Source organism: Vidua chalybeata, chromosome 6, assembly GCF_026979565.1.
Source record: "Vidua chalybeata isolate OUT-0048 chromosome 6, bVidCha1 merged haplotype, whole genome shotgun sequence".
NCBI classification, from domain to species: domain Eukaryota; kingdom Metazoa; phylum Chordata; class Aves; order Passeriformes; family Viduidae; genus Vidua; species Vidua chalybeata.
The window spans coordinates 18,651,167-18,678,750 of NC_071535.1; the positions used below are offsets into that span (position 1 = coordinate 18,651,167).

The 27,584-nt window shown below is 37.3% G+C and overlaps 1 protein-coding gene across 3 annotated transcripts in view; it reads right to left on the bottom strand.

The window, feature by feature from the left end:
• Positions 1 to 371: 371 nt before the first annotated feature.
• FLRT2 (fibronectin leucine rich transmembrane protein 2) overlaps positions 372 to 27,584 on the bottom strand; it is a 63,481-nt gene continuing 36,268 nt past the window's right edge. For all 3 annotated transcript variants that reach the window (XM_053946344.1, XM_053946342.1, XM_053946343.1), the window contains one exon: positions 372 to 9,058. In XM_053946344.1, the coding sequence (XP_053802319.1) occupies positions 6,663 to 8,648 (1,986 nt within the window). In that variant the 5' untranslated portion in view covers positions 8,649 to 9,058 and the 3' untranslated portion in view covers positions 372 to 6,662. The remainder of the gene's footprint in view (positions 9,059 to 27,584) is intronic.

The window sequence follows — 27,584 nt, forward strand, 5'->3', positions numbered from 1 at the left end:
TGTTGCTCAGAACATACTTAGCTCCCCCCTCCTTTTCTGCGCAGTCTTTTTCACAGATTGCCCAGCTTTTCATAAGAGAGGCATAGGCCTACTGCCTTATTCAGGTGATGTATTTCATTTGCAGATGCATAGTGTGATATGTTATACAATGTGTCATATTGCATGTTTTTAATAATCCTTCTGTTATATATTATTATGATTTATAGTTGAAGGCAGTGGGGTCAGGATTTCACCATAAAATGTGTTAATTTGTTTCAGGAATGGCAATTATTGGTCAAAAATTCACCAAGTCTCTCTCTGTATAATGGAAGTATTTTAGTAATTTTTAGTTTCAGCCTTTATTGACAGTGGCATTTCAAAGAGAATTAAAATATTTGTTACCTACTTTAATGGTGGAATGCAGTTTCTCCATGTGGTACCATAACTCTTCTTCAATGGAAGAACTCTTTTTAAAGTGGAATATTAAAAATTTTGACTGAACAATAATGAAAAATACTCCTCCATGTGCTTTCTTTGAGACATCTTTGTAGATAAATCCTCTACACACAAAAAATTTATACACAATTGCACATGTATGAAAAATTCCAGATAACTGAGCTTAGAGGTATTAAAGTTTTATCTTTGCTACAATAAATAATTTTTTTGTTATTAAAAGATTACCTGATGAATCAGTGGTTGTAAACTCCTTTTTTTTTGACAGAAAATATTATCAATTGAAAATAATGATTCCCTCATTGTCAGAAATGCATAACTGATGCAGGCTTTTGTCATTCTCATTATCTCTATTTTTCACCCTTCTGTGGTAAGGCAAGTAAGTTTAATTACCAGGGGCTAATGTACTTCAGTAGAAACATCAAATGAGGGGAGGCATTTTACAGGGGAAAAGAGGCAGGGCTAGGTGTGGATATATTGCACACCAGCCCTCGGTAGTCTTACATGATACTTGGGGTTAAGAAAGAAAGTAAGATAATTTGTTGAGGAACTGTGACACTCAGCAATATTAAATTTCTAAGCTTTGAAATAACAAAGCACTCAGCATCTCACTTTCTGGTAAAGCAAAAAATTAGCTTTTGTACATGGAAGTAGTAGAAGAGGGGTAATTTCCATTTCTAAGTAGCTAAACCATCTCTTTATAGATAGTATATATTACCATATATGTTATGTATAAGATTTGCTTTATACAAAAATTTATTAAGGCTTATGTATGAATGTTGTGCATTCTGAAAATTCAAGAACAATTTTGAAGGGAGAATTGGAAAATAAGTCATATTTCATGTCAAGGAAACAGATTAAATAGATAACAATAGTTAAAAAACAGATTCATGATTGTCATGTCATAAATGTCAAATGCATTTATCAAATGGCTATGCATATAATGAGTCACAGCGCCCACATATATATATTTGTTATTGACATGTGTAGATCCTTAAGTGTACCTATTAATTGCAAACTCTGGAGTACAGTTTGTTCTCGTTGTACATTGCTTTTCTATATGCATATTAGAAAGAGATAACTTTTAAAAGAAAAGATAAAATCTGAGAAACTGAGGTAAAAAAAATTATTTAACTCTTTGAGAGACAAATAATATTTGTCTTTTAGAAACTGAAGAGAGGATTGAACAGAAGTTTCAGTAGAACATCTGAAAATATCTCCATGAATGAAACTACAAAAGATGGATATTTTTTGTCCCTTTCAGATACCCACATCCTTATTTTAATTAACTTGCTAATATAAATACAGCAAAGTTGTTGTATTTTTTAAATAACTCTTTACTGAATATGTCAACAAGATAATATATAGTGTATAGTGAGGTTTTGAAGTTAACAATGCGTGCAACATGGCAGATTGCAGAAAACAGGTAACGCAGACTTCAAACCATCTATTTTTCCATGTTAAAGATAGAAAGTATACCAAACACAGAACAGAATCAAGTGTGCATATCTCAGTTTAAATCAATTTTATGAAAGATCATCTTCATATATTTGGGATCAACTCATGATAACAATTTGTTTAGTAGCTTTTCTGTTTCTGAGAGGATGAGAATTCAGCTCTCATGAGGCACATTTCCACAGAGCCCCAGTGTAATAAAAGGTTACCAAATCTCTTCTGTGCTAGTTTTCCATATGGACTACTAGCCAGCGTCCTTTTAAAGAGCAAAACATTCTCTGCTGTACAAAAGTTTAATGCCCAATGCTTCAATATTGCCTGTAGTATCATCTGGGATACAGAGTGCCCTGTTCAATAGAGTTCAGGGAAGGAGTGATCATCAGCTTCCTAGGATTATCTCTGTGTTTAGAAGAGAGCATCAGGCAGGATTTGATGAGGCTCAGAGCCAGTAACTTTTGGTTTTGGCACTCACTTCTGTTTTGTTTTTCCACTGAGCTGTAAGGATAAGTCATGTGTAAAACAATTATTCTCATGTTCAAAAGAAAAAAACTTTAATATCTCCATGTTAAATTTAAGGTGAAGAAGTACTATAAATGTAGAATTCAATGGGAATTAACCACTTTACTGTCAAAAGCTGAGACTGAACTTTCACTTCAATGCCATTAATAAAGTGCCTTATGTAGATCCTTAAAACAATAATATCAATATGCATAATGTTTTCTGTTTGCAAAATTGAAATTAATAAATTTTTCAGAGTGAAAATTTATGTATGAAAAATTCCAGATAACTGGAATTAAATGAATTAAATGAAAAAAAAGAAAATTATTCAGAGAAAAATATATTTGAACTACTCTAGTAGCAAATATCATATGCTACTTCATTTTTCAATTTATTTCATTTTTGCATTATATTCACTGTAGTCCTTTATTGCATTACATGGAAAACTGCTAGTATCTTTTCAGTTCAAAGTAGCTTATTTCCTAAATATAAAGAAATTCAGTAATAATATTCCAATAAGAACCTGTTAACACAAAGTACATGCCTTAATCAGGTGTTTGTTTCTGCCAGCAAGCCACATGCAAGTAGCACTTATTAAAGTGACAGAATCCATGAAAATAGGGACCTGTTCGTAAATATATGCGTTCTTCAGAAGGAAGCCAAGTAGTGGGAACAGCAGTGTCGTGATACTTCTTTAACACAGCTTCACTTAAATGCTCATTTTATTCTACTCACCAATCTTTCTGCGCATCTATATCAACTATTAGCAGTATACAATGGAAGATGGGTGAGAGTTTGTCTGAAAAAAAAATGTCCCCAGATCTAATGAACTTGATCAAATCAGGACTTAAAAGTGAACATTTTGAGTGAGTTGTACATGCACATATTTGGCACTTCTGCTCTATAGCCTTTAGTTATTATATGTGGTTGGATATTTGTCCTAAGTGAAAATCACCCAAGTTTTACAAAGCCCAAGGAAAAAGCTACTAGTCTTAAACTTTATGTTGCGAAAAGATTATTGTCCATTTTTAACTCTGACTTTTTCTACATACTTTACCTAGTGAAATTTGCTCGGTAAGTGCTTATCTAGGTGGGAACTGAAATGAAATCTCAGATGTTTATGTGGCTGACACTTTGAGAAGTCCCAAATTCTGTTGTAGGTTAAAATACATTAACTCTTTTGAAGCTATGGAACAATTAAATAGGGAGAAACATTTTTCAAATTACAGATATGACCCTTCAGTTGACTACAACTCTGAATTTTTTTAGATAATATTCCCAGCTCTATCCACAAATTTTGGTATAAGATGCTAGCTATGTTTTTTCAGAAGAGCTTTTGTAGTAAAGAAACTTTTGTCAGTATCACTTATAATTTGATATAATTTTTTTCATACTGAAGAGAAGCATAAAGTATGCTATCTTTAATATCATTATGATTTCTGATCTACGTGAGTCATAGTCTACATATATATATACACATACATATATATGTTTCATCATTCAAGATCAAAATGAATAGTTTGTAAATGCCTTCTGTTTTCACCCTATTCTATAAGTAACCAGATTTGTTGTCATCAGGTTGGGCTTGCGGATGATTCACCTGCAGTACAGGCCAAACTCCCTGAATAAGTCAATTGCTACAAATAAGGTGCCTATGGTATAGTGAGGTCTAGAACAGAAGATTCCTCCTGCATCAGTAAATACTAGTAAGCTAGTACTTTCAAAGGAGACCTTTTGAAACCAAATGTACAACCAGTTATTTCATTGAAATTAAATACGGTGTCCACACCCAATGGGAATCACTGGCTCTGCTTAACTTCAAGCAAACTCCAGCATTCAACAGAAGTATGCAGAAGCACAACTGTTTGCTGCTTGTCTTTTGAGCTGTGGCATCTAAAATATGTTAAACAAAACAAAACAAACAAAAAACCCCAAAACCACCAAAACCAAAAACCAAAGTCCAAAAGTATAAACCTTATCATTAGTAAATAGATGACAGAAAAAAACCCATCCACTTTGCATAGACATTTCTACCTAGAATGATGATATTTGAAATCATATGGTAAACTTTTAATCAGCAAAACTTTAGTGACTTAACTATTACAGTAGCCAGACAAGTTGCTTAGAATACCTGCAACAGCTGGAGAATAGCTAATATATAGAATATAGACTGGAATTTCAAAATGTGATTTTAAAAGGTGTTGGTGGGAGGATGTGGTTCCTTACAAAATGGTCATACTTTGCCATCAATCATAACTGGGTTTATTTTGTCATTGCAGAAAATTAGTGTTATCATGTGACCTGAATTACAGAAAATACATGCTCATAGACCACTGAGTTTCAAGAATGGGTAGAGTGAAATGAGCAAAGGATAGGATTAAAATCCTCTCTTCCAGCATAAGGAGTTTCATAAAGTGAAAAGTCTAAGCATTCCACTGTGAAAGTGCTTCAGCTTTTACTTCCAAACCACATGCAGCAATTTTCTGTCTACCCCTCGGTGATCACTGTGAAACTTTCTCTCTTTAGTTCCCTACTACCTCAGGGAAGTTTTGTCTCTATCTTTTTTCTTTTGGGTTTTTGTTTTTTGTTTTTTTTTTTTTTTTCCAATGTGATGTAGTTTAGCTTGTCCCCAAACACAGGAGAAAATTAGCTACATTAAAAAAGCAAACTAAAAAAACCCTAAATATAAAAAAGCAAACTGAAAAAAAACCCAAATAATTAGATTCCACCACAGTACTTGGCAGTCACTGAGTTAATAGAGTGGCTGAAATATTACATAATTTTGAGAGCTGCATTATGGTTTTAATACAAGCATGATACTTTGCATAGTGCATGTAAAGCTAAAGGACTGAGAAGAATCTAAGGGTATAAAAAAAGCAAATTCTAAACCCAGCTTATGAAGCAGAAATCATTATGGAAAACTCAAAAATGCTTAAGGTAAAAGAAGGGTAATTCAGAGGGACACTGTGTACCTGTGTTCTCAAAATTCCCCAGTCAATCAAATGCTTAGCTAAGGTCAGTCTCTGTATACTTTAATTGGGAAGGAAAAAAAGCAAAACAAACAAACAAAACCCACAAAGATTTGTACACGATTTTCCCCATTTCAGTTTATAATAGCCCTCGAGGTCTTCCCAGTACTAAATAATTTTTCACAATATATTTCTTGTTTGTTATGTCTTTTTGTCATTTTCCCCCTATTTTTCCATACTGAACATAACTCAGGCCCTTAAACAAGGCTTGAACCATACAAATTATTAGCAGAACCTTTCCATTGCCATTATATTTTGCACCATGTTTTCAGCAATATGCACTTTTAGATTTCAAATTACATGAACACATACAGGAATACTGCAGAGCTGGAAGCACTCAGGATTTCCCTCATTCTGGCTTTACCTGAACATGCTTTGTCAACAAATGCTGCTCTATTAACAGGTGCAACTTAATGACAAAAGTAACTCTGTTACATACTGTTACATAACCTTCACCTCCCACTAAGAAGGGTCAGAGAATGCCTAAAGCTTCTTAATCCTGATGAAAAGCACAAACAGTTTCTGAGATAAAGTATATAGTATTGGGGACATTTTCAGAGCAACTTTTGCAAATAGGAATCAAGGTCACTTTGAGTTTGACACTGAGTTCTTTCCATGTTTCCTATTCCAAGTAGATTGAAAGAAAACTAATCAAACAAGAGAGTAGCTTTTTTGGCAGCGCTCAGAACTCCAGCTTTCAGCTGGAGGTGAGAAGTGCAGACCTGACAAAGAGGAAGGGATGTATTTCCAATTGTTTGAAGCTCAACAGCAATTGCTGGGTTCAAGTCAGAAGGGTTGTGCCCATTTTATCTGAATTGCTTTTGTCTGTTCCTAATGACCCTGTTTTAATATGCACTTATTTTCCTGTATTCCAGGACACCCAGAAACTTAACATCCCTCAGACTGCTTCGACAGCAAAGTGGTTAATGTTTGAACAATGAGTCATTCTTTCCTTTGCCATGACATTGGGTTCTTATTGTACAACCCTGTACAGTACTCAGCAATATTTTTTTAAAGATTTAAAAAGCAAAGAGTTACAAAACCATTTGCAATTAACTTGAAATAGAAAAGATAGCACTTTTTTTTAAATCCCATTATATAGTACACCGTATAAATTACAGAGTATTCAAATGCATAAATGCATCTGTGTAACATTTATCAAATGTAATTTTTTTCATTATTGTTGGGGGGCTTATTTTTTCTAGAGTTTTTTCTCCTTGTCCTAGAGACCCCCATGGTCCCTCACTATCACGTATGACAGTGCTCCAGGTCTGAGACGTTGCTGTTGCAGTATCGCATGTTGTTGGGGATGTGGCAGTCTGTGTAGTTAATGCCCCCGTTTGGGGTATAAATGGGCTGCAGTCTGAAATCTCCTTTAAGGAGCTGATCATTATTTAAGGAGACAATCTGGAAGCTGGTTTCCGTCATCTCCAGGATGGAGTTGTCCTTCTTGGTCCCTGCCTCACAGTAGTCATCTTTCCGACGGCCCCGGTTATATTTCCACTTCTGGGAGGTGTAACGACCTTTTTTGTGCATGTGCCAGCAAAAAATGCTGAGCAAGACCACGAGGACAAGTATCACTGCACCCCCAATCAACCCTGCCAGCAGAAATGGGGAGCCTAGGTTCTGAGAAGTTGTCTGTTCATGGCTGGAAGGGATGTTGCTGCCATTGAAAAAGGAAGCCTTGGTTGTGGCTTCTGAACAGACAGTATCTTCTCCAGTTCGGTAGTTGTTATAAGTATCCAGTGGAACCAAACAAATCCGGTAAGTGGATTTGGGCTCCAGATTTACCAAGCTTGATTGCTGCTTCTCACCACTAATTATTCGTTCATGAACAATTCCTCCTACCAGACTATGGCCCATTTTAACCCATGTGAGTTTATATGCCATCACGGTAAAAAGTGACATCCAGTTGACTTGGATGCAAGTGTCATTCACAAAATGGATGGAGAGCTGAATCCATTCAGACAAAGGAGGTGTCACCCTTTCTCTGTCCTCCCTGTCAGGCACAGTGGGGAGTGTGGCTATGATGGGAGTGAGAGGATTATATTTACTACTTGAGGGAGGAAATGATGGGCTGGGAACTAATGTAGTCGGCATGGTTGTAGCTGGGACTGGAGTGATGATAAGTGGTAGACCAGGGGTGGTGGTGGGGCATGATAACATATTCATATTGAGCTCCCTGACTGCCATACCTCGGACCTGCTCTGGTCCCTGGCACATAAAACCACGTACATTGATGGAAGCAGGAATAAATTTGAGCCATTCAGTGACCCACTTAATGCTGCAGTCACATAACCAGGGATTATTCCTTACAGTGAGTTGTCTCAGGTTATGGAGATTATCAAATACTCCCTTTGCCAACATCCGAAGTTGATTGTTGGAAATATCAAGACGTTCCAGTTTGCGGAGGTTTGAAAAGGCTGTAAGTGGTATATGGGTTATCTGGTTGTCCTGCAAGTAAAGTCTTAGCAGATGTGTACCTGGAAGATCGGGAGGAGGGTAAGTCAGTGAATTCCGAACTATTGAGAATTCCTTGAGCTTGGAGAGGTGGCTAAAAGTGCCTTCAGCTATGCCTTTATTAGTGAGGAGATTGCCATCCACAATCAGACGCTCCAGACTTGTAAGATTCTGGAAGGCTAGGTCTGAAATGACGGCAATTCGATTTTCATCTACACGAAGTTCTTGTAAGTCCAGCGGAAGGCCTACTGGCACGCTGCTTAAGTGATTCTTGGACAAGAACAGAAGCTTGAGGCTGATGGCTTCCTGGAATGCCCCATCCTCAACGCCAACAGTGGAGATGGAGTTGTCATCCAGGTGCAGTTCTTCCAGCTTCAAAAGCTGAGCAAGAGCAGCACGTGAAATGGTCTGAATGTTGTTTTCCTGCAGGTGGAGAACCCTGACATTCTTGGGCAGGTTCATGGGGAATTCATCCAATTGATTGCCATACAGGTAGACTGTGTGCACAGACTGGACATTGTGCAGCTCTGCAGGAAATCCAGCATTATTAATTTGGTTATTATGGAGGTAGAGGACGGTTACACCCTCCGGTATCCCAAGAGGCACTGAGGTCAAGCTTCGTTCATTACAGTAGACAAAGTTTCGGTCACAGCGGCAAACTTTTGGGCAAGCCAAAGTTTTGGAGACCTGTATGTAGAGCCCCAGGGAAAAGATAAGCCATGATTTCATGAGAACAGCCCAATCTGTGGGCCACATTTTAGTCCACAAACCCATTTCTAATTTAAAGAAATAAAGTAACAAAGTGTTTAAGAACTGGTAACAATAATAATGCACAGGTAATGAAATCTCAGGTTGTTAAAATTGGCTTCTATTTATGTCCAGTGTTCAGGCCAGAGTTAAAGTCCTGGAGGCTAAGCATAAAATAATCCTTTTATAATAAGCCTACCTCCTACTTCTGATAAGGAAAACACAGTCTTATTAGCCAGGATTACAATGTTTGTTGCTTTCCTCCATGTGCGCTGAAAGAGCCAGTAGCCATGTCTTTGCAAATGAAGAACAGGTTACTTTAAAGCTACCAAAAGTCTCTGTGCTTGGAGGAGTATTTCACTGAAGTCTGCTGGCTTCTGTCAGCTTTCTGAAGTCAGCAAAGTCCTCATATTCACTATCTGCCAGATCTGGTCTGCCTGTAAAAGGAAAGAGAAAAGAAAAAGCTGAATATCATGAAATGTTTAATAGGGAAGATCGAGCCCATTAGAAGACTATTCTAAGTCTGAGCTCTTTATGGATTTCAGGGAAAAAAAAAAGAGAAAAAAAAGGCATTAATATTAAACATTAGCTTAATATTACTGCTAAATAGTCTTGAAATAGATTAGATGCAAAGTCATTGCAATGACTGAAGGACTTTCAGTGACTTCAGTGAAGGCTAGATCTATTACTTTCATTTGCATACTATACTTCCAGTCTTTGTCCTCTCACAGTCTGTTTAAAATTTTAGAACAAAAAACAACCCAAAAAACTGAACCATTTAACGGGAAATTTTTGCTCAGGTAAATATTTTTCTTTTGCAGAACCACTGACTTCAATGACTACTATTCACTGATGCCTGACAGAGTAGACTCTGGGCTGTATTCTTTAATCACAGTCTATGTTTTCTTCATTTTCTACCAGAGTCTGGAATATTCTGATTCTATTTCTGTAATACCATTACATATATTGTCCAAATTAATACACACTGCCTGATTATTTTGCCTCGCTCTAGTGAATTAGAGACTTATGAGGAGAGTCTTTTAAACAAGTATGGTAGTCCATGAAAGTAAGATACCCTGCTGTAAGATATGTACTTGCTAAAACTATCATCCTGATATTGGTTCTGATGCGAACTGTGCTGTCAGTAGATTTCACAACTTGCTTTCCACTAAATGAAACAAGCTCACATCTGCTAAGTTATTGTTTTAAGAGATCAGCTCAAACTATGGCAGTTTTGCGGAACACTTCCTTTGAAACCGTAAAGGTTAGATATGGCTTTTAATTTTGCTACACAGTTATCTGTGAATGGCTACATAAAGAAGTGTGTTAACTTTAGTGTAGCTGAGTTCTTTAATGTGTATTTTCAGCTTGTAAGCATACTTTTTATGTTCCCAGCTACTATTTATTATTCAGATCTATAACCAAACATTCCCACTCTCTAAAGCATGCAATGAAAGGTACTGTGTTGTTTGATGTTGTCTTATTATATGTTGTTTCCAATGATTGTCACCCCCCCACACCCCATATGCACAGTTGGACCTAATAATATCAACCTTGGCAAGTACAAAGCATGTGCAGATCTCAGGGTCTTCAATTGCAGTGACATAAGCACAGTAATTTTCCAGATTTTTTTTATCCAGATCAAAGCTCAGGCTAGGATTTCAAGAAAATAGAATTTTAGCGAACAAAAATCCTGTTTCTTAATGGTGGTTGCTTTTTAATTTTTTTATTATGATATTTATATTTATTTAAACAAATTAAGAACATCCAGGTCATTCAGAAAAAAAAAAAATTACTTTGTGGTACATAAAACCTTGTTCGTCTGATACAGCTGTGCAGTTTATAACATGTCCCTGATGCTACTTTTAGGAATCCTATGGACTCGTAGTTTAGAAAGCATCCTTAGGAGTCAAACTGATATAATCCTTCAACATTGCACTTGCAGAGTACTGTATTTATCTAGAGCATCATCAGGTATCAGCCTCAAGGTTCAAACAGCTGGAGATAAAAAAGTGAGACCTTGAAAAATCCTGTTTATCAGTATGAATTCAAATTTTAAAGATATGTAAATGTAATAATGTATTACAGCCTATAATGTACTGTCCTTTTATAAAAACAGTAAAGTATCCCACTGTTCATGGTTTTCTATTTCACATGCATATTTCAGTCAAGACTGATTTCTTTTCAATTATGCCAGATGACGTGATGCTGTAGAGAAACTCTTAACAGGATTACATTCTAACATGAGCCTGAGTATGACAGTTTATCCGCCTTTAATATGGCCTGGCTCCCATCTAGATCACAGTGCTCTGATCCGTCATGACACTTTCTTTTAAAATGAGAATGGATATGCAGAACATCCTCTGAGTTGCTTGGGACCACAGAGAGTAATAATAGTTGTTCTCTCACTTTCCCGTCATCATCAGGGAGAGACAGCCTGTCCCTCCTAACAGATCCAATACCCTGCACTCAGCCCGCTTCCGATTCTAAGTCCAGTCACTGATTAAGCTTTATTTCACTCCCAGGTATAATAGAAAGCCCAGCTGAGAACATGCAGCCACAGGCAGCTGCAGTTCCTGGTTTGTTGGGAATCTCCTAAAAAGGGACTGTCATATTAAAAATTATTTATGCATTCACCTCATTTGAGTACTCTGCCCAGTGTACCTCTCACCTAAGTAGATGTGGCACCTGAATTAAAGATTTCAGTAATGATTCAAACAAATTAGGTCAAGCACACAGCATTTCTCATTAGATATTACAAGAAAAAGAGCTTTGATTAGACAGTTACTTAATCAGATTGTGGAGTTTCTCTCCTTTTTTTGTTACATGGATTTTGTTATTAGAAATCTCTTAAAACTTTCCTAATGTTTTCTTAACTCGTGATGGAAAGAAAGGTAGTCCTCTTATTAATGCCAGTATCCTAAACTCTAGATATCAGTCCATAATAAACTGATACAATAAAAATCAGTACAGATTATATGTACTTGGGACTACTCTTGATTGTACTAAGCAAGAGCACAAGGACATATCTAACTAGATATTTATGACTTCACAGTTGACTGTGGTGTGGCAGAGGTAAAGAATGAGGAAGCAAGAATAAAACTGAATGTATTTAAATAACTTTTTTGGGAAGGGTTTTACTTTAGTAGTCTTTTACAACTGCTTAATACTAACTTAAAATAGGGCTCATAGTTGTTGTACTTTTCAGCATATCTCAGGGACCCTAATGCAAAAGTGAGTTCTGTCTCCATGTCAGAAATCTCTGGGCCAAAGACACTAAAAAGATTGATGAGTTGAAAACCTGCTTGATTAATAAAAAGAGAAACTTTTTGAAGGAAAACAATTGTGTGTAAACTCCAAAAGGCTAGAAAAGTGTAAACAGTTTTTTCTTCAGTAAACTGCCGAAATTGAAGGCAGGTAGAGTCACTCAGCTTCCCCTCCATTCCCCTCTCCCCACCATTCCTGGCATTCTGGCTTCCTAAAGCAAGCTCTGTCTCTAATATGACTGCAAATACTAAATTGAGTGTCTCTGCAAATTTACAGATTTTTTCAGAAGTAGAAATTTGGAAGTGGAGGAATTAAAAGCATTCCTTAGCTATTGTGATAGTAAATCTTGGGAGTTGACTGAGAAGCTGCAGGTGGCAGTAACTTTTGAAGTCAGAAAGTTCTATAAACCAGTCTAGGTAGAAAAAAAGGCAAGTGTCACAATTAACTTAAAATTTAAGAAATCATCAAGCAAATGTCTCAATAATAACACATCTGTCCATCAACAATTTGGTAATTTTTGTTTCTATTTCTTCCCCTGTTCACTTGATTTCTATTATTTCTCACTATGTCCTCCTTAGACACAAGTTGTATCTTCCATGTGTTTAAGACATTTCCTGCCTTACTGCAGCCAGGATATTAAACCCCATTAGAATTTAAGGAATGATACAACGAAGTTAAGAAAACTGCATTGAAATAGATGAGAAAATATCACGTTTTAGGTGGTCAAGCCTGAAAATTTGCCTTAGTAGTTCCTGCAATCAATGGAAATGTTTGTTTTCATAACTTACAATGCATTTCTGATCAACATTTTTATCCCACTGTCTTTTTTCAAACCTGCCTTGCTTAAATTCCCTTTTGGCATAACTGATGATAGCTGGAAAAGAAAAATTCTGGCTTTATGTACTGGATAAAATATAAGGTGTTTTGATTAAAGATATTTTAAAGGTTGAAACATCTGGCTACAAGTTGGAAAGGTGAAAGTTTTTTATTAGTCGTACCTTTACTGGCCAGAATCCTCCATACAACTTCCAGCCTTTGTCACACTGCTGTGCATAGCCATGAAATAATTAATATATTACTGAAAGTGATATTCAATTATAAATTTGTGACATCTAGGGGAAAAAAAAAAATCAACTCACTAGTAGTCTGCTTGTGGAACTTCTTCCTACCTCACTGACTAATATACTGCCTCAGTGCCTCTGCCTACATTGTCTAAAGAATCTCCAAAGCTGCTCTTAGAATCATCTTTCCCATTTTTCATTCTGCAGTCATCTTTCCCATTTTTCATTCTGCAGTCTTCCAAACATGCAGTCAAGGTCCCTGTGGCTACCTGAGAACCTAGTGATATTCAGGAAAGATAACAGAGAATAGAGAAGATAACTGTCCTGGTTCAGGGCAAGTCTGGGGAAAGAATTCCCCTCCCCCCCCACAAAAGGGTTCCTTTAGGAAAGCAGAGTCAATTGGCCCCTCCCCCCAGCCGGTTCGGGAGAAAATACTTCTGGAGGAAAAAAGTGGAAAAAACCTGTTTATTACACAAGAGAACTTAGACAATATTAAACAATAAGACTTCTTGCTACTCTAAGAGAGACAAATTCAGAGCAAATCTTCCCGGGCTGCAGCTCAGCTCACTCAGTCTCTGATCAGTCCTTCCGGCGCTGGCAATGCCGCGGCCCAGGCCCGGCCCGCTGGGCCACAGATGTGAGCTGCTGATGCTCTTCTGGTGTTCAGTCCAGAGCAGGTCCAGAGAAAGGGAAAAAAACCACAGTCCAGGGAACTTCTCTGCCTCAGCTAGCTAAAACTAACTAGAAAAAGCAAAGGAGAGCTCTGTCTCGCTGTCCGTCCGTCTGCAGACAACACCGTCCTGGAGCTGGAATGTGGAGGAGGGAGTGAGTTTTTTGAAAACAAACCCTGAGCTTCTTCCCTCCTCCTTTCACTCTTGGAACAAGACCTTAACATAAACAGGGCAGACGATTGGGGATAAAGGCATCATACAGCCACCCTAGGACAATAACATATGGAACCAAGCCTGCATTGGAACACTTGCAACCCTATGTTATAAGCACAGAATTTTGAAGTGTTCCTAAAGCCAGGCTGTCTGTCTTCATTAGCCTAGTCCTGGTTTACATTGAGGCTATAAATTTTTCAGAGATAATAAAATTAAGAATACTTGACTATTCTTTCCTTCAAGGAATAATGAAAATAATAAAAAATAGGTCAAAGGAATCCAAGGCCTTTTTTTCTCTGATAGTCTAACCAGTTAGCATCACTTTTCCCAGCAGTTCATCTGTTTATCTGGACCTGAATGCCATGCAATATAAATTGAAAGGCAAGCAAGACCAAAACCAAACAGTCATACTTACTCTTTTCACTATTACTAGTCAGTGACTCTTATTTAGCACTAAACCATTTGGCATAAATTTTATTGGCTGTACTGCAGACCAGGGTTATAATCAAGTCATATAATCTTACTCTACATAATTATAATACACAGTAAGTACAAGGCTATTATGTCTGGAATTGAATGACAAACAGAAAACAAATCTAATTCTTTTCATATGAAATCTAGTACAGAGTTCCTTGTTCTTAAGAAAAATATCCCTGTGTATCAACTGGTAACAAGAAAAATTACAGAATAACACCTGACATGTGCCTTTTTTCCATGCAAGTAATGTTCACATCTGTGAGTGCATACACTAATGAATTTCCTGGTGTTTTGGTTTTTTGGGGGATTTTTTGTTTTGTTTTTTTTTTTTTAAGTGATTAGGAGCCTTGGGTGATAGTTTGCTGTATATATTTCTCTATGAGATACTTGGGTTTGAACTTTGTGCTCATATTTTAATAAGAGTCTATAATCTCTGCATCAAAGGCATAGGGAAAATGACCCAAAGGAATCAAAATGCTTTCATAGGAAGCTCTTTTGCATGCCTGCTGTTCTGTCTGCTTCATAGCTATGAGTGTGTATTATGTAAGAAGAGGTAAGGAGGAAGAAAAAGAGCTGAAGAAAAAGAGAGAGGAAAAAACATCCATGGTGCCCTCTTCTAGAATGAGTATTGATAACAGGATAATGATGAGTAGCTAGTATAAGAAGGAACCCTTAGAGTGTCTCTGTACACTGTTACAGACACGTGAAGTCTATATGAACCGATTTTGGCAGAGAAGGGCATTACTGTCTTTGCAATATTGTTAGCAAAATGATTCAGCAAATGTACACATCTGAACTCTTGTGCTTTTTTCTATTCTGATCAGGATGTTTCTGGTTTTACTTCTCAATTTGCATTTATAATTATTCTCAAAACCTCAGATCAGGCAGCCTGAGGATGCAGTGAAATTTATTTGGATCTGCCTTGGTGGAGACAGGAGAAAATTTAGAGTGGTACATCTTGCAACAATGGGTATAAAGATATCATTTGCTGTCCTTCTCCTTCTGGTTCTTCTGTAATCTTCTGATCATCCAAGCTTTTTTTCTCTTTCTAGCTACATTCCTGCAAATTATTATGTGGACACATTGCCCAGAAGGATGCAGGCTTCAGGAAATCCCTTTTTAAAAGTCATGCTATTATAGTGAACAAGAGCTTTGTCTTTGGAAATTTGGGTAGTGTACAGGTTCAACAGGATTCTGATGCAGCCCAATTCCTGACTGCCAGGAGAGGGAGCTAAGCCAGCAGGAAACTTTCTCTCCCCTGAATAAACAAATAAATAAATAAATGTAGGACTTGTTTTCTTCCCACTTTGTCTGTCCTCACACACATGCACACACTTCTTCCTCAAAGTTGTCTGTGACTACTGACTTGTTTGATGGCATCTTTGTTACATACCTGACAAACTGAGTTGTACAGGACTTTGTTACTGGGAAAATTAATGTTCATGTATTCTTATAAAAGCACTATTCCCAGCTTCATTGTTCAAGACTTTTTTACTTGTGAGTTACTACAGAGTGAAATTACTTCATAGGCATGAGGAGTCATGTAAGAGGGAGGGAGAGAAAAGAGAACAAATAATGGAAAATAGATAGGTTTTGGGGGGAAAAAGCTCAGGTAGAACAGATTTTTTCCTTGCAGTAACAGGATCCAGTAATAGGTCAAGAGAGAGATCCTACTACAAGACATAATCACTAGAGTGACTGCAGTACTCCAGGAAGCAGAGCTGAAATAGCTACAAGATCAATAGCATTAGTGGTGGGGCCATGAATTCAAGGCTGCCAGTCACCCTGCCAGGCACTGTGCTGTACGACACACCCTGCTCAGCTCCTCACACTTCTCCATAAATGGGTGTTGAAGTGCCAAAGTTCAGGTGTGGAGACTGCCTAGACTAATGTTATCTTCATTCCTGTGTTTACCAGTTACTGAATTGTAATAGAAGGAAGTTATTCTGAAAATTTGACACTGCACAACTTCATCAAGACTACCTCATCTGTGAAAACAAACGAACTTCTGAGCCCAGAAACAACTGCGTTTGCAACCTGTGGCAAAAAAAAAAAAAAAAAAAATCCTTGCTTGCACACACAGAGGTAAATACAAATTTAGTTATTAAATAGTTTTAAAAATAAGACTTTTTTAGTAATAAAACCCATAAATGAAATACTGTAGAAGGTCTACTGGAAGACATATCCATCCAAATTCATGTTTTGGTTTGTCATACCACCCAGTCTTATCTGAATGACTGTCTGCATGAATTAATCTTACATGGACCTATTTGTATTGATAATTTCATTTTAGGAGTGCTAGAAAAAGAAAACTGCCACCAAGAATATCCTGCCTGTTGAGTCCTGAATTCTAATGTAGGAAACATCCAAGCCTAGTATTACAACTAATTGTAGCTGTTAGAATAAAAGTTAATAAGGACACACATGGCAAATTAAAAAGCAAAATCTTTAATTGCCTATACATGAGCAGACAGGACTCCCTCGCAGAACACAAGGAAGAAGAAAAGGTGCAGAATTCCAGGTTTTTAACTAAGGTGAGCTTCTGAGTTGTGTAGGACTTCAAGGCAGCCAAAAGTCATTGATAGCCCAAGCATATTTTTATAGGGAAATATCCCTGCCTTCATTATAAAATTGCTGATTGCTGAAAAACTACTCCAGATGGTGACCATCATGATATTTTCACTCCAGTGGGCAAAGAGGAACAGATGATCACCTTCAGGACTCATATTAAATGGAGTATTGCACCTAATAGCAAAAAGGTTATTGGTGTCTTTATTAACCTTGCCCCAAGGCCTACTTTAATTTTTCACCAGTCTAATGCCGCAGTGTTTCCAAACTTAACAAATTTGTCAAACTGTGAGAATGATCTATTTAGTATGGCAGTATATTAAAACCCTAGTCTTTCATCCCCAAAAGCTGTTCTCATATCTTAGGTGAAATAATTTTGATGGATCTCATCTAGAACTCCATAAACTCACCAATGAATGTACCCTGTGATGATGTGAAGTTGGTTTGAGAAAGCTGGAAATGGCAGATGAATCTCACATGAGGAGCTACCCCGAATGTTTCAACAAAATACATTTTCATTAAAATATATTATTTTACCGAAGCAAAAAACCTGCATGTAGATTTGTCAGGTTTGATAATGTTTTCAATGGGAAATGCACCTGAGGTCTAATGTTTTCTGATCCATTGTGACCAGAGACAGAGAGAGAAAAAACAATAGGGGAAGAATAAAAAAAAATACTTTTTTACCCAAAAACATAAATTTGGACACAATTCTACCTCATAAAAGCATTTGTAAAATAGTGTTTACATTCCACAATTTAAACCCATGAAAATTGTTGTGGAATTATCTGCCTCTGGACAGCTGCACTTAAGTGAAAGAAATAGAAAGATAATCTTTCTTTGCCTTCTTGACCATTTTTCAGAGGGCTTACAGCTTTCCTTGATAAAACTGGACACGAGTGTTTGAGAAAAACTATTAATACTAAACTAATTTCAAATAATTCCCTTTTTGGAACAGATACATTCTGTACTGTGGTTAGCATAATGCATTTTGTACTAAGAAAAACTGATGGCAACCTGCTGTTTCTTTGCAAACAAATTGGTCCGTACCTATAAATTATTCTACACTGTGAAGCAAACAGTTTGCTTTTATCTAGAGATATGTGGCCAGCCTGGCAAAACATCTGTGGAGAATTTGAGAAAGCTGCTTTTAGTGACCTAAGTGGCTAAGCATTGCTGCTTTGGAGACAACATTTTGACACATTTTTAATGTGTTGCATGGTGCTACATCATTGATGAGATCCTGTACGGCGTCACTTCACCTTGTGGGGTATTTTTTGTTTAGGATCTCAGGCAAATGGGTGTGGGCTGTCATATTCTTGTATTTTATATTTGTAGCATATGGCCTGGAAAAAAAATGTGGAAGGAGCTGCCCCTCAACTTCTTAGACACCTCAATATAAATAAAGTTGAAAGTGTCATCATATGTTCATCTTTCCAACAAAGGCAGATGGAGGTCTCTCCTTCCTATTTTAATATTACTTAGCATGCTGCTCCTTCACAACTCTAAGAACTACTCCATAAACACTTAGGAGCTATAAAGAAGGATTATTAAAGTTGTTTGCAGTCTTAACTTCTGCTTCAAAGAATCTGTCCTGTATGGTATAGTCACTTATAGGGCCAGTGAACAAAAAATGTTCCCCAGATATAGAAAAAAATCTTGCTTATATGACACTCCCTGTAACAGGCAAATAGAAGGTTATCAAACAAAATTCTTAAATCATTGCCATCAGATGGTCAGTTATCAGTAAAGGGGAAAGATATTAAGATGATGGATGAAAAATGTACAGCTAAGCCTCTGAAATCCCGTTCAGCTAAATAGCTGAATTATTTATCAACTGTACAATATCTCAGCATCAACAGTGCCTGACAAGAGCCTGGGGATCTGGATTTGTTATCATTTCCCAGTGATCCAATTGCACTTTTCTGTATGCACAGGTGGAGAACGTGCAATGATCTCACTGCACCAGATACGACACAACAATTCATACAGGAAACAACTTGTGCTCCTACATTTCATCAGAAAAAAAAAATCAGTAATATTAAACACTGAAGGTATAGCTGCAACTGTAACTGCCTTATAGCAAAACAAAAACATCCAGACGCTGGTTATCTAGACACCAGTAAACCCACTGATTTTCTGAGTACAGAGAGGAAAGAAACACCAGAGGCAGTAGGAGAGAAGAGTTTACCAAGGGTACAGACCATTAACAGATCTTTTTACCTCACTTACTTTTGTTTGGTTCTGCTATTTTTTTTTTGCTAATTGTCATCCAAGATTCCAATCTTGAATTGTCATTCAAGATTCCAGAAAATAATAACTATTTTCAATGAGAGAGTCCTGTTGTCTCTTTTTAGTATTGCTGTTCAAGCACATATCCTAAGAATACATCTGAGGATTAAAAGGATTGAAGAAAAGATGATAATATTAAAGAATTTCTTTGTAGCAATGGGGATGTGAGTCCTCCCTGGGTCTTGATTCTGACAGATAGCAAAATTTTTGTCACTTTGCTCTGATTTGGTTCTCATTTAGTGAAAGGCTACACTACTCCCTTTCCCCAAGAGCCATTCAGACCTCCCATTTAACCTTGAAAGTTCTTTGAGGAAAGAAGGCTGCATGGGACAGAATTTAACATGGGGCAGCTTCAGTTTTAGCTCCAAGTAGAAATAAGAGCAAGCTAGAAATAGTAAATAGACATTTCTAACCCAATGATTCTCAGCTTGTGGAATTAAAACCACAAGAATCTCCTGAGAACTCTTAAGGGATAACAAAATAATACATACAGGCAGTGTTAGCCAGCAAGAGCACTGTTCCTGCAGGATGAAGGAGTGCCGATTATATGTTTAAACACTGACTGCAACAGTTCACATCAACCAAGAAACTACTATCTGCCTTTAATTTCTGGCAGCAGCTCAGTTCCCTGGGGAAGAAGAGACAGAGCAGAAGAAGAAATGGTGTTTACATCTGCAGTTGTGATTTAAGTCACTTTTCAGTCTTCCTTCCGGTATACTATTTCCTTGAAGGAGCAGAGATGCTGCCAACACAGAAGGTGCTCAAAGACAAAGCAGAGCCAAACGGACATAATTTCCAGAATCTGGATGTGTTGCTCCAGCCAATTTTTTTTTTGCCCCATGCTGATGACTGTAGAACTGAATATTCTGTATGAATAGTTTCACCTGATATACCAAATCACAAGTCTTCCGACCATGAACCAAGAAAGGAGGACCCAGTAATGGCAATAGATCTAATTTTGTCCACAATGTACAGAGTGCATACACAGCAAAGAGTCTGCCATCTTTGTGCATTTATGAAGAAGCAGCTCAGAACAGAATAAAGCTCTGCTATTCTCTCCTGAAGCTTCTATCATTATATTTTCTAAGTAAGTTCTCTAAAACATTTTTAAAAGAGCTTGTCTAAGCTTATTTCAACTGTAAAGTTCAAAGCCTTTATGTTGAACAATCCTGACAAAGATGGAAAAGAACACAGAAAGCAATTCTGCTTTGTTTTTCCACTTCTCCCCTTTATCTTTGAGGTCTGTGTGTGGCTGCATCAGTTGATCAAAATCGCCAGGACGCTCAAAAATGACACATACCAACAGTAAAGCAAAGACCATAGTCCTCTGCTATTAATGCTTCATGGTAGGTGATTTTTAGCCACGTGCATACAGCCAACAAGAGACTTGCAAACCACTTAAACTCTCTTAGTAGCTTTTAAGTGGGTCCTAAGAGGTGCAGAAGCCTGGAGTTGGCCTTCAGCTCAAATGCAAATTCCATCTGACATGTGCCAAATTATTCCAGGCAGCAGAGTCCTTATCAATATGTGTCCTTGTGCTACTTTTCAGCAGAGTTGTTATTGCAAGGAATCACAAATATTATCAGCATTTTGTGATTATACAAAACTGGACCTCTCAAATGAGTTCAGAAAGGCAGAGAGGCAGTGCACAACAATAAAACCTGAGAGAGAGCCAGAGGGAGAAATATATAAAGAAAAAGTGAGATAGAGTTACAAGCTATTCTGCAGGCAGCAAAATATGCCTGCTCAAAAATGCAATTATTGTTTTCTTTTGTTTGTAAGGACTCTATTTTTTCAGGTCACTGCATGAATCAAATAAGAAGACACTCATGTTTTCTGTGCAGACCTCTGGGTACTTTAAATGAACTACATATAAAGATCTGCTACAGGATTTGGGAATTTGCTGATGGGGTTTTTTTTGTATTAAAAACTGAGGTGGGTCTCTAATGCAAGTATCTTTGTAAGTATGGGAAATCTTGGATTTTGATTTATGTCTACACCAAAATTTTACATACCAAATGCACAGGTTCTTCTTCACACTTCTGCTAATAAGGCACATAGCTGGCATAACCCATTGATGTAGGGTACAAAGACAGTACATGCAATCCATGGTATTTTCAGCAATATTACCTCTGCTCATCTGCTCTGACATCTACATGCTCTTTTTTATAGGAGGTTATAAATTAAGAGAATTTAAATGCAAATCAACTTTGACAGCCATGGAAATATTGCTGTTGCTATATGCAAAAGAGCAGGCATGGCTTGCACCTTCCTGTTTCATTGCATACACTGGATACATACATGTGTACGTGGAAGAAGAGCAGATGAGGAAAAATATCAAAATCTGCTTTATGAAGACATGAATGGCAGAAGAGCCTATAAGCAGCCTGGAAAAAGGATTTTGAGAACTTGTCTAACTGCAGATGTTGCTTTGATTACTCAAAGGAAATTTTCTTTTAGTGCAAATCCCTTTTTATTCCACCTCTTTCTCTGGGCTACTGCATCTGTGTTGTGTTATGTAGAATACACAGCTTAGACAACAAAGGGGCACTGGTGATTAGAATAAATATGAAGGGGGGAAGTCATCTGAGGCTTCACCCATCACCACCACCACCACCCCATATGCCTTCAGTTTGGATTTGGCAAGAATTTCTCAGACATTTCACTTCAAGTCTATCTAGACATGTCTGACCCATTACAGCAAATAGCTGACCGTAATTCAAGAAGTAGTGTGAAGTAGTAAAGGACAAAAAATAAAACAGTAACAGTTATTCCAATGGATAAGACTTATTGACTCATAAGAGTTCAGCCCAAAACATCTGAGTTTGTTTACTGTAAAGTATTATTTTAAAAATTCTTTCCTTCCTATTTGGATTAAAATAAACTGCATTTCCTAATACCACACATCGTGAGAGATGCTGCTACATGCTCTATCCAAACACATGCTCAAACAAACCCACCCTGGCAGCAACTACCTTCAAGGCCTTTAAGTCTCTTGGGAGATATTGCCCTCCTCTGCTCCAGTGAAACAGAAAACCATCCTCTATTCAAGAGGAAAAAAAATCTTGAAATATTCTGAAAATATTTCAAGTATTAGCCCCCTTTAAAAAAAAATATTCAAATCTTCTGCTTAGGGCTTATATGAAGGAAGAAATCTTGTCAAAGCAATAGTGTTCATTATTATTATTAATAACAAACTACTTTTAAAGCACAGATAAGGACTGACTAAGCACATGTCAACGTTTAAACACATTCACTGTGGCTGTTCTGGTCACTTTCTGAGTTCACTTCCCACAAATCACTGAGCTGCACTGGAACAAAAGAAAATATGAGGTGATTTGAATAGGTACCTGCAGCATATGAACTGCAAATACCACTCTCCACCTGGGAAGCTTCTGACTCACACTGCCTCACAAGAAGCATGGAATTAGGAAAATTATTGTATAAAAATTCTATTTTGAATACCAAGAGAAACTGTGATTCATTAAAATTAGTAAGGTATCTGTAAAACAGGTAACAAAAATATTTCTTTACACAATAGATAGTGAAGTGAAAATTTCTGTGGAAATGGTTCCACAATTTATTGGTCTTTAATAGGTTCCCTTAAAAAGACAAGAAAGGGATGCACCCTCTAATATGTCTAGTTCCAGTATTTTAGGCACTTCTGGATGTGTACAGGGGGAAACTGGATGGCAAAAAGCAACTCCAATAATATCCTGTCTTCGTTGGAGACAAAGTACTGAGATAGATGGACTGTTGGTCTGTCTCAGCTGAGAATTTTTTGTTTTGGTCAATCATATCTTATGGTCTGAACTAGGGACTGAGCACAATAACAGAAATGCAGCATGCATGGACCTGTCCATTACATTCCCAGAGTATTTGAGACAGAAATTAGATATGGTGCTATCCCATAATGTATCTGATAGCTTAAAAGTCATTGAAACAGCTCAAATTCTGCATTTTGAAATTCTGGATAGTTGCTAATGACCATAAATATAATGTTAAACCTAAACTGACCAAATAATGTATTCTCAGGAGCATTTCAAAAGCAACAAGGAAGGTGACTTTACTGGTCTATTTTGCTTTTAAGACCATGAGTTTTTAAGGCATGTAAGAAAATAAAATGGTAAAATGATGATGGGAAAATGTGCTTCCAGGGCTAAGTTCTGGTTCCCTAAATAGAAATGTTCTGCTTTAGCTTTAGAGGACTGGAAACTGTAAGGAGTGAAGTAGTGACCACAGAAGGAACTGAAACATATCATCATGTTTTATACAATTTCCTTCAATGACCTCTGCACCTTTCCTATATAGAAAAACCCAGCCAAGCCAAATATCTGTATATAGAATTGCATTGACTTGAAATTCAGACTGTTTTGAATCGAGTGGTTCAGTTAGAACACACCTGTAATTTTCATTTAGCTAATTTTTGTATAAATGTCTTTTTTATTTTTCCATTCCCTTTGTATTCTTTGTATTATATAAATGGGATCTTTCTTCTCAGTGAAACTTTGGTGAAAGAGGTCATCCAATCAGCTGCTATATAAACTCTATATGAAGTCTGTGAACTTTCTAGGTTATGTCGTTTCCTTTTTGACTGCTGGGAAGGTTGTCAAACACAATCCTTTGAAGGAAGACTTGCTCACCATCTCACTTCACCTCCTTTGAGGTAGATATTTAGAAATATCCTCATCTTCCACTAACATACAGAATCTGTAACTTTACTTGTGTTTCAGTGTAAGGACAGTTTAGAAAAAATGTCTCCCTTTCTAAATGAGACACTTATCACAAATAAAATTTCAGAATAAATATAGTGATAAAAAGAAACAAAAGCAGAGAATAACCACATCTTTTCTTCTGATACTGCAGTCGATTCCATTCTATCACCACCCATAACACACCAACATCCATCCTGATCAATGACTTTCCCCTTTTTGTGGATGAACACTTCAAAAACTTCCACTACTCTCTGCCATTGTTAACCTAAGCAATAACAATCATAACATTTAAAGTCTATTTTCTAAACAATCACTATTTTCCTCCTGTTTGAATGTCCTAAAAATAAATAAATAAAATCCAGACATTCTTTCTTGGCAGTTGTGGTACTGGCACTTAGTAAATGCTTGGTAACAGCCAACAAAGATTGTCTATTTTCTTCTCTAAAAAATAAAGTCAAAATTTGTAATCCAGAAGATGATTTTCTTTCCATTTTATATTTGCAACCTCTCTCTCAGGGAGTCAGGTCAGCTTTTGCATCAATTACTGCAGGACATAGTAAATATCATCCCAGAATGTTAACACAGCTGTGAGAGTTCAAACACTGCTTTATTCCTAAACCATAATTATATCCCAGGATCTGTTGGGCACAGTCATACCTGTCATTGTATACAACATTATTCACCTTTCTCATCATCCTTTCTAATCCAGACTAGGACAGTAGTGTCCAGCCATCAGTCACCATCAGTATGGTGAAAAATGAGGTGGCAGCTTAAGGCTATTCCTTAGGAGAAGTGGAGTCCAAAGTGGAGTGAAGAGGAGGCAATGCTTGTGCGATGGTTTCTTTTTCCTGATGGCAAACCTTTGATTAAATACTGAGCCAGAAGCAGACAGGCAAGTCTCTAAAAGGGGAGCTTGGACTCCACTTTTTTTTTTTTTTTTTTCCACTGACAGAAAAAATCTCCAGTCTTCAGTTTCTCTTGTTGGTAGACACTGATTTCTTTTATGACAAGCTCTTTGGATGAAAACGACCTTACAGTTAGAAGCAGTAGATAAAGACAGGATGGAAAATGACACCATCCTTCTAATGTTTGGCAAGTAGAATACCCCTGCACCTCTAAATGGTGCTGTTTAATCAATGAAGTAATTAATTTTTCTAAGAAATGCTATGGTGGTCTGGACATCCCTTATAATTTACATTTGCAATCCTTATTCTCATACCTATAATCACAAAGTCTTGCATCTCAGGGAAGACAAGGTTAAGTACTTCTGGACCCACTGGTTCAAGGAGAAGATGCCATAAAAGACATGACAAGCATATTAAGATTCACAGTAAAATCAGGTTGCAAGTCAGAACCTATAATCAGACATAACACCAGTGGATGTGTTTCTTAAACTCAGTATGAGCATTAAGTAAAAAAATGACTGATTAATTCAATTATCCTACGTAGCTTCCCACTTAAATATTTATGACAACTCTATCTCTCCCGAGCATAATAAAAGGTAAATGAAGCTAAGCACCTGAAAGCAGCATTCTCTGTCAAGTTGTGTGGGTAGAATGTCCCAGATATCTCACTAAAAAAGTAACAAAAATTCACAAGATGAAGTGTTCTCTGCTGCTTGTGTTCAACAGGCAAAGAAACAGCGTCTGGAGCAGTACCACAGACTTAATTTAGCCAGTATCATGGTAGAAACAGAGGACATTTTCCTCCCCTGTTACTTTTTTTGAAAACTTTAAGGTTTTGGATTTCCCTCCTCAAAGTAAGGAATCAAAAGATCTGGCCTCATATGGTTATGTGCTGGCTTTGTGAACTATTTTTATTGCTAATAGCAGCTACAGTCAGTTATATTCACCCTAGTGCTCATTTATTCATGTCAGTTTGGGGTTTGCAAGCTCTGTCCTGGAGCAGCAGCACTGGCCTTGCTTCGGACCAGATGGCTGTCAGCAGGAGTGGAGCTAATTCCCTGGTTCATCCATAGGCAATGGCAATGGGGTCCTGGAGCTGACCTCCTGGGCCAGAGCCCAGACTCCTGCTCTCGCAGGCAGCCCTGCCACTGAAAGCAACACCTTGGCCTGATGTATGGTTTACTCTTCCTGCTGTGAATCCCACCCTGTTTTCTCCAAGGAGGTAAGAGTATGTGCTTCAGCTGCTTTTGTTCCCAGGGTTAGCTAAAGATCCCTCACAAAGTCATGGCATGACAGGCATCATTAGCCTCCTCCTGGAATTCAAAAAGCATTTTTATTTTTTAGTTTAGATTGAGAAATTGAGACACAGGTGTGTTCTGGGTTCAGCTGTGAACTGCATACAGAAATTGCTCAATTGCACAGCTGGTATCAAAAGCAGCTCAGACTTTCCCAAGAAATACAGAATAAGACCCAGTATCATATAGCAGACTAAGGCCAAGAGCTTGAGGATAACATGAAAGCTTGTGATTTAGTGCACATAATTGTACTAGCTTGGGCGGTTATTCTGACCTACCTTCAGGATGGCTTCTTGCCCCCTTGGAGTAGACCAGAATGAGTACAACTCAAAGTGTGGCCTAAATCTGCCTTGGCCTTTGGGACTGGTGTTGTGACTCCACAAAAGACAATGCTAGATCTTCGGCAGAGTTGAATAAACTTGCTTAAGGGTTGCAAAGTGAGACGGGAGCACAAGTAAAATTAAAAGTTACAAGTTCCTGTCTCTCAGTCTACATTCAATCGATGAAACCACATGTCCTCTCTGCTTAGACATATGACTTTGAAGACATGGCCCTTAATGGCCTGAGGTTTGACTGTTTCAGCTTTGTTGTTTTGGTTTGTTTTTTTCCTTTTAGCCTTTACTACCAACCTCAGACAGAGTCAATCAAAGCAAGTAGAGGGAAGAAGACCAGTGTCACAGTGGGGAACTCAATTTAATACAAGCACTCAGAAATTTTTTTTGTTTCTTGAAAGCATGTAAATAGACAGTATGATTTACAAGGATACAGGGAAACAAGCACACAACTTCCCCTGATGTTGTGGTTAAGACAGCTTGGAAACTATAGTGCTGTGCAGAGAACAGCACAAACATACACTGCAGAAAAGCAAGGCAACTATTCAAATCCATCTTTGTTTTAAGCACCAACTATTAAAGTGACCATGCTGGTTTTACCTTGTTCTTTCTGACAGTATGTGACAAAAGGCTTTTTAAATGCTGAAAAGTTGCAAGTCTGCCTTTTCTGAATTGCAGAAGGAATTTGTCTTGGCTTTTGAGTAACTATGCAGAGTGAAAGCCGGAAGGAATATTTGCACATATCAAATATGAACGGAAGAAAGAAAAAGAAATATAAACCTGGCATATTGAGACTTATATGGATTAAAGTGCCTGGATTATACAGCATGCAGGTTTTAATGTGGCCTGAATAAGACATGGTAGAATTCATGGCAATTATTTTACTACATTAGGAAAAAAAATTAACCTCATGTTGCTAATGCTGCAGATTACCCCAAATCCTTGATTCAACTCTACTATGTGGACAACTTTGTGACAAAGTTAAATAATCTTTCTGTCTTTCACCACTTCTTGCAACTCTTTTTACTATTCATTGGATGAGCAATTTTAGACCTCAGACGGAGACAAAAAATTGCAATAGCAAAAAAAGAATCACCTTTTATTCTGTTCCTGGAGTGCTCTTGATTCAAATATAATGATTTTCTAAAATATATGGATGATTTTGAA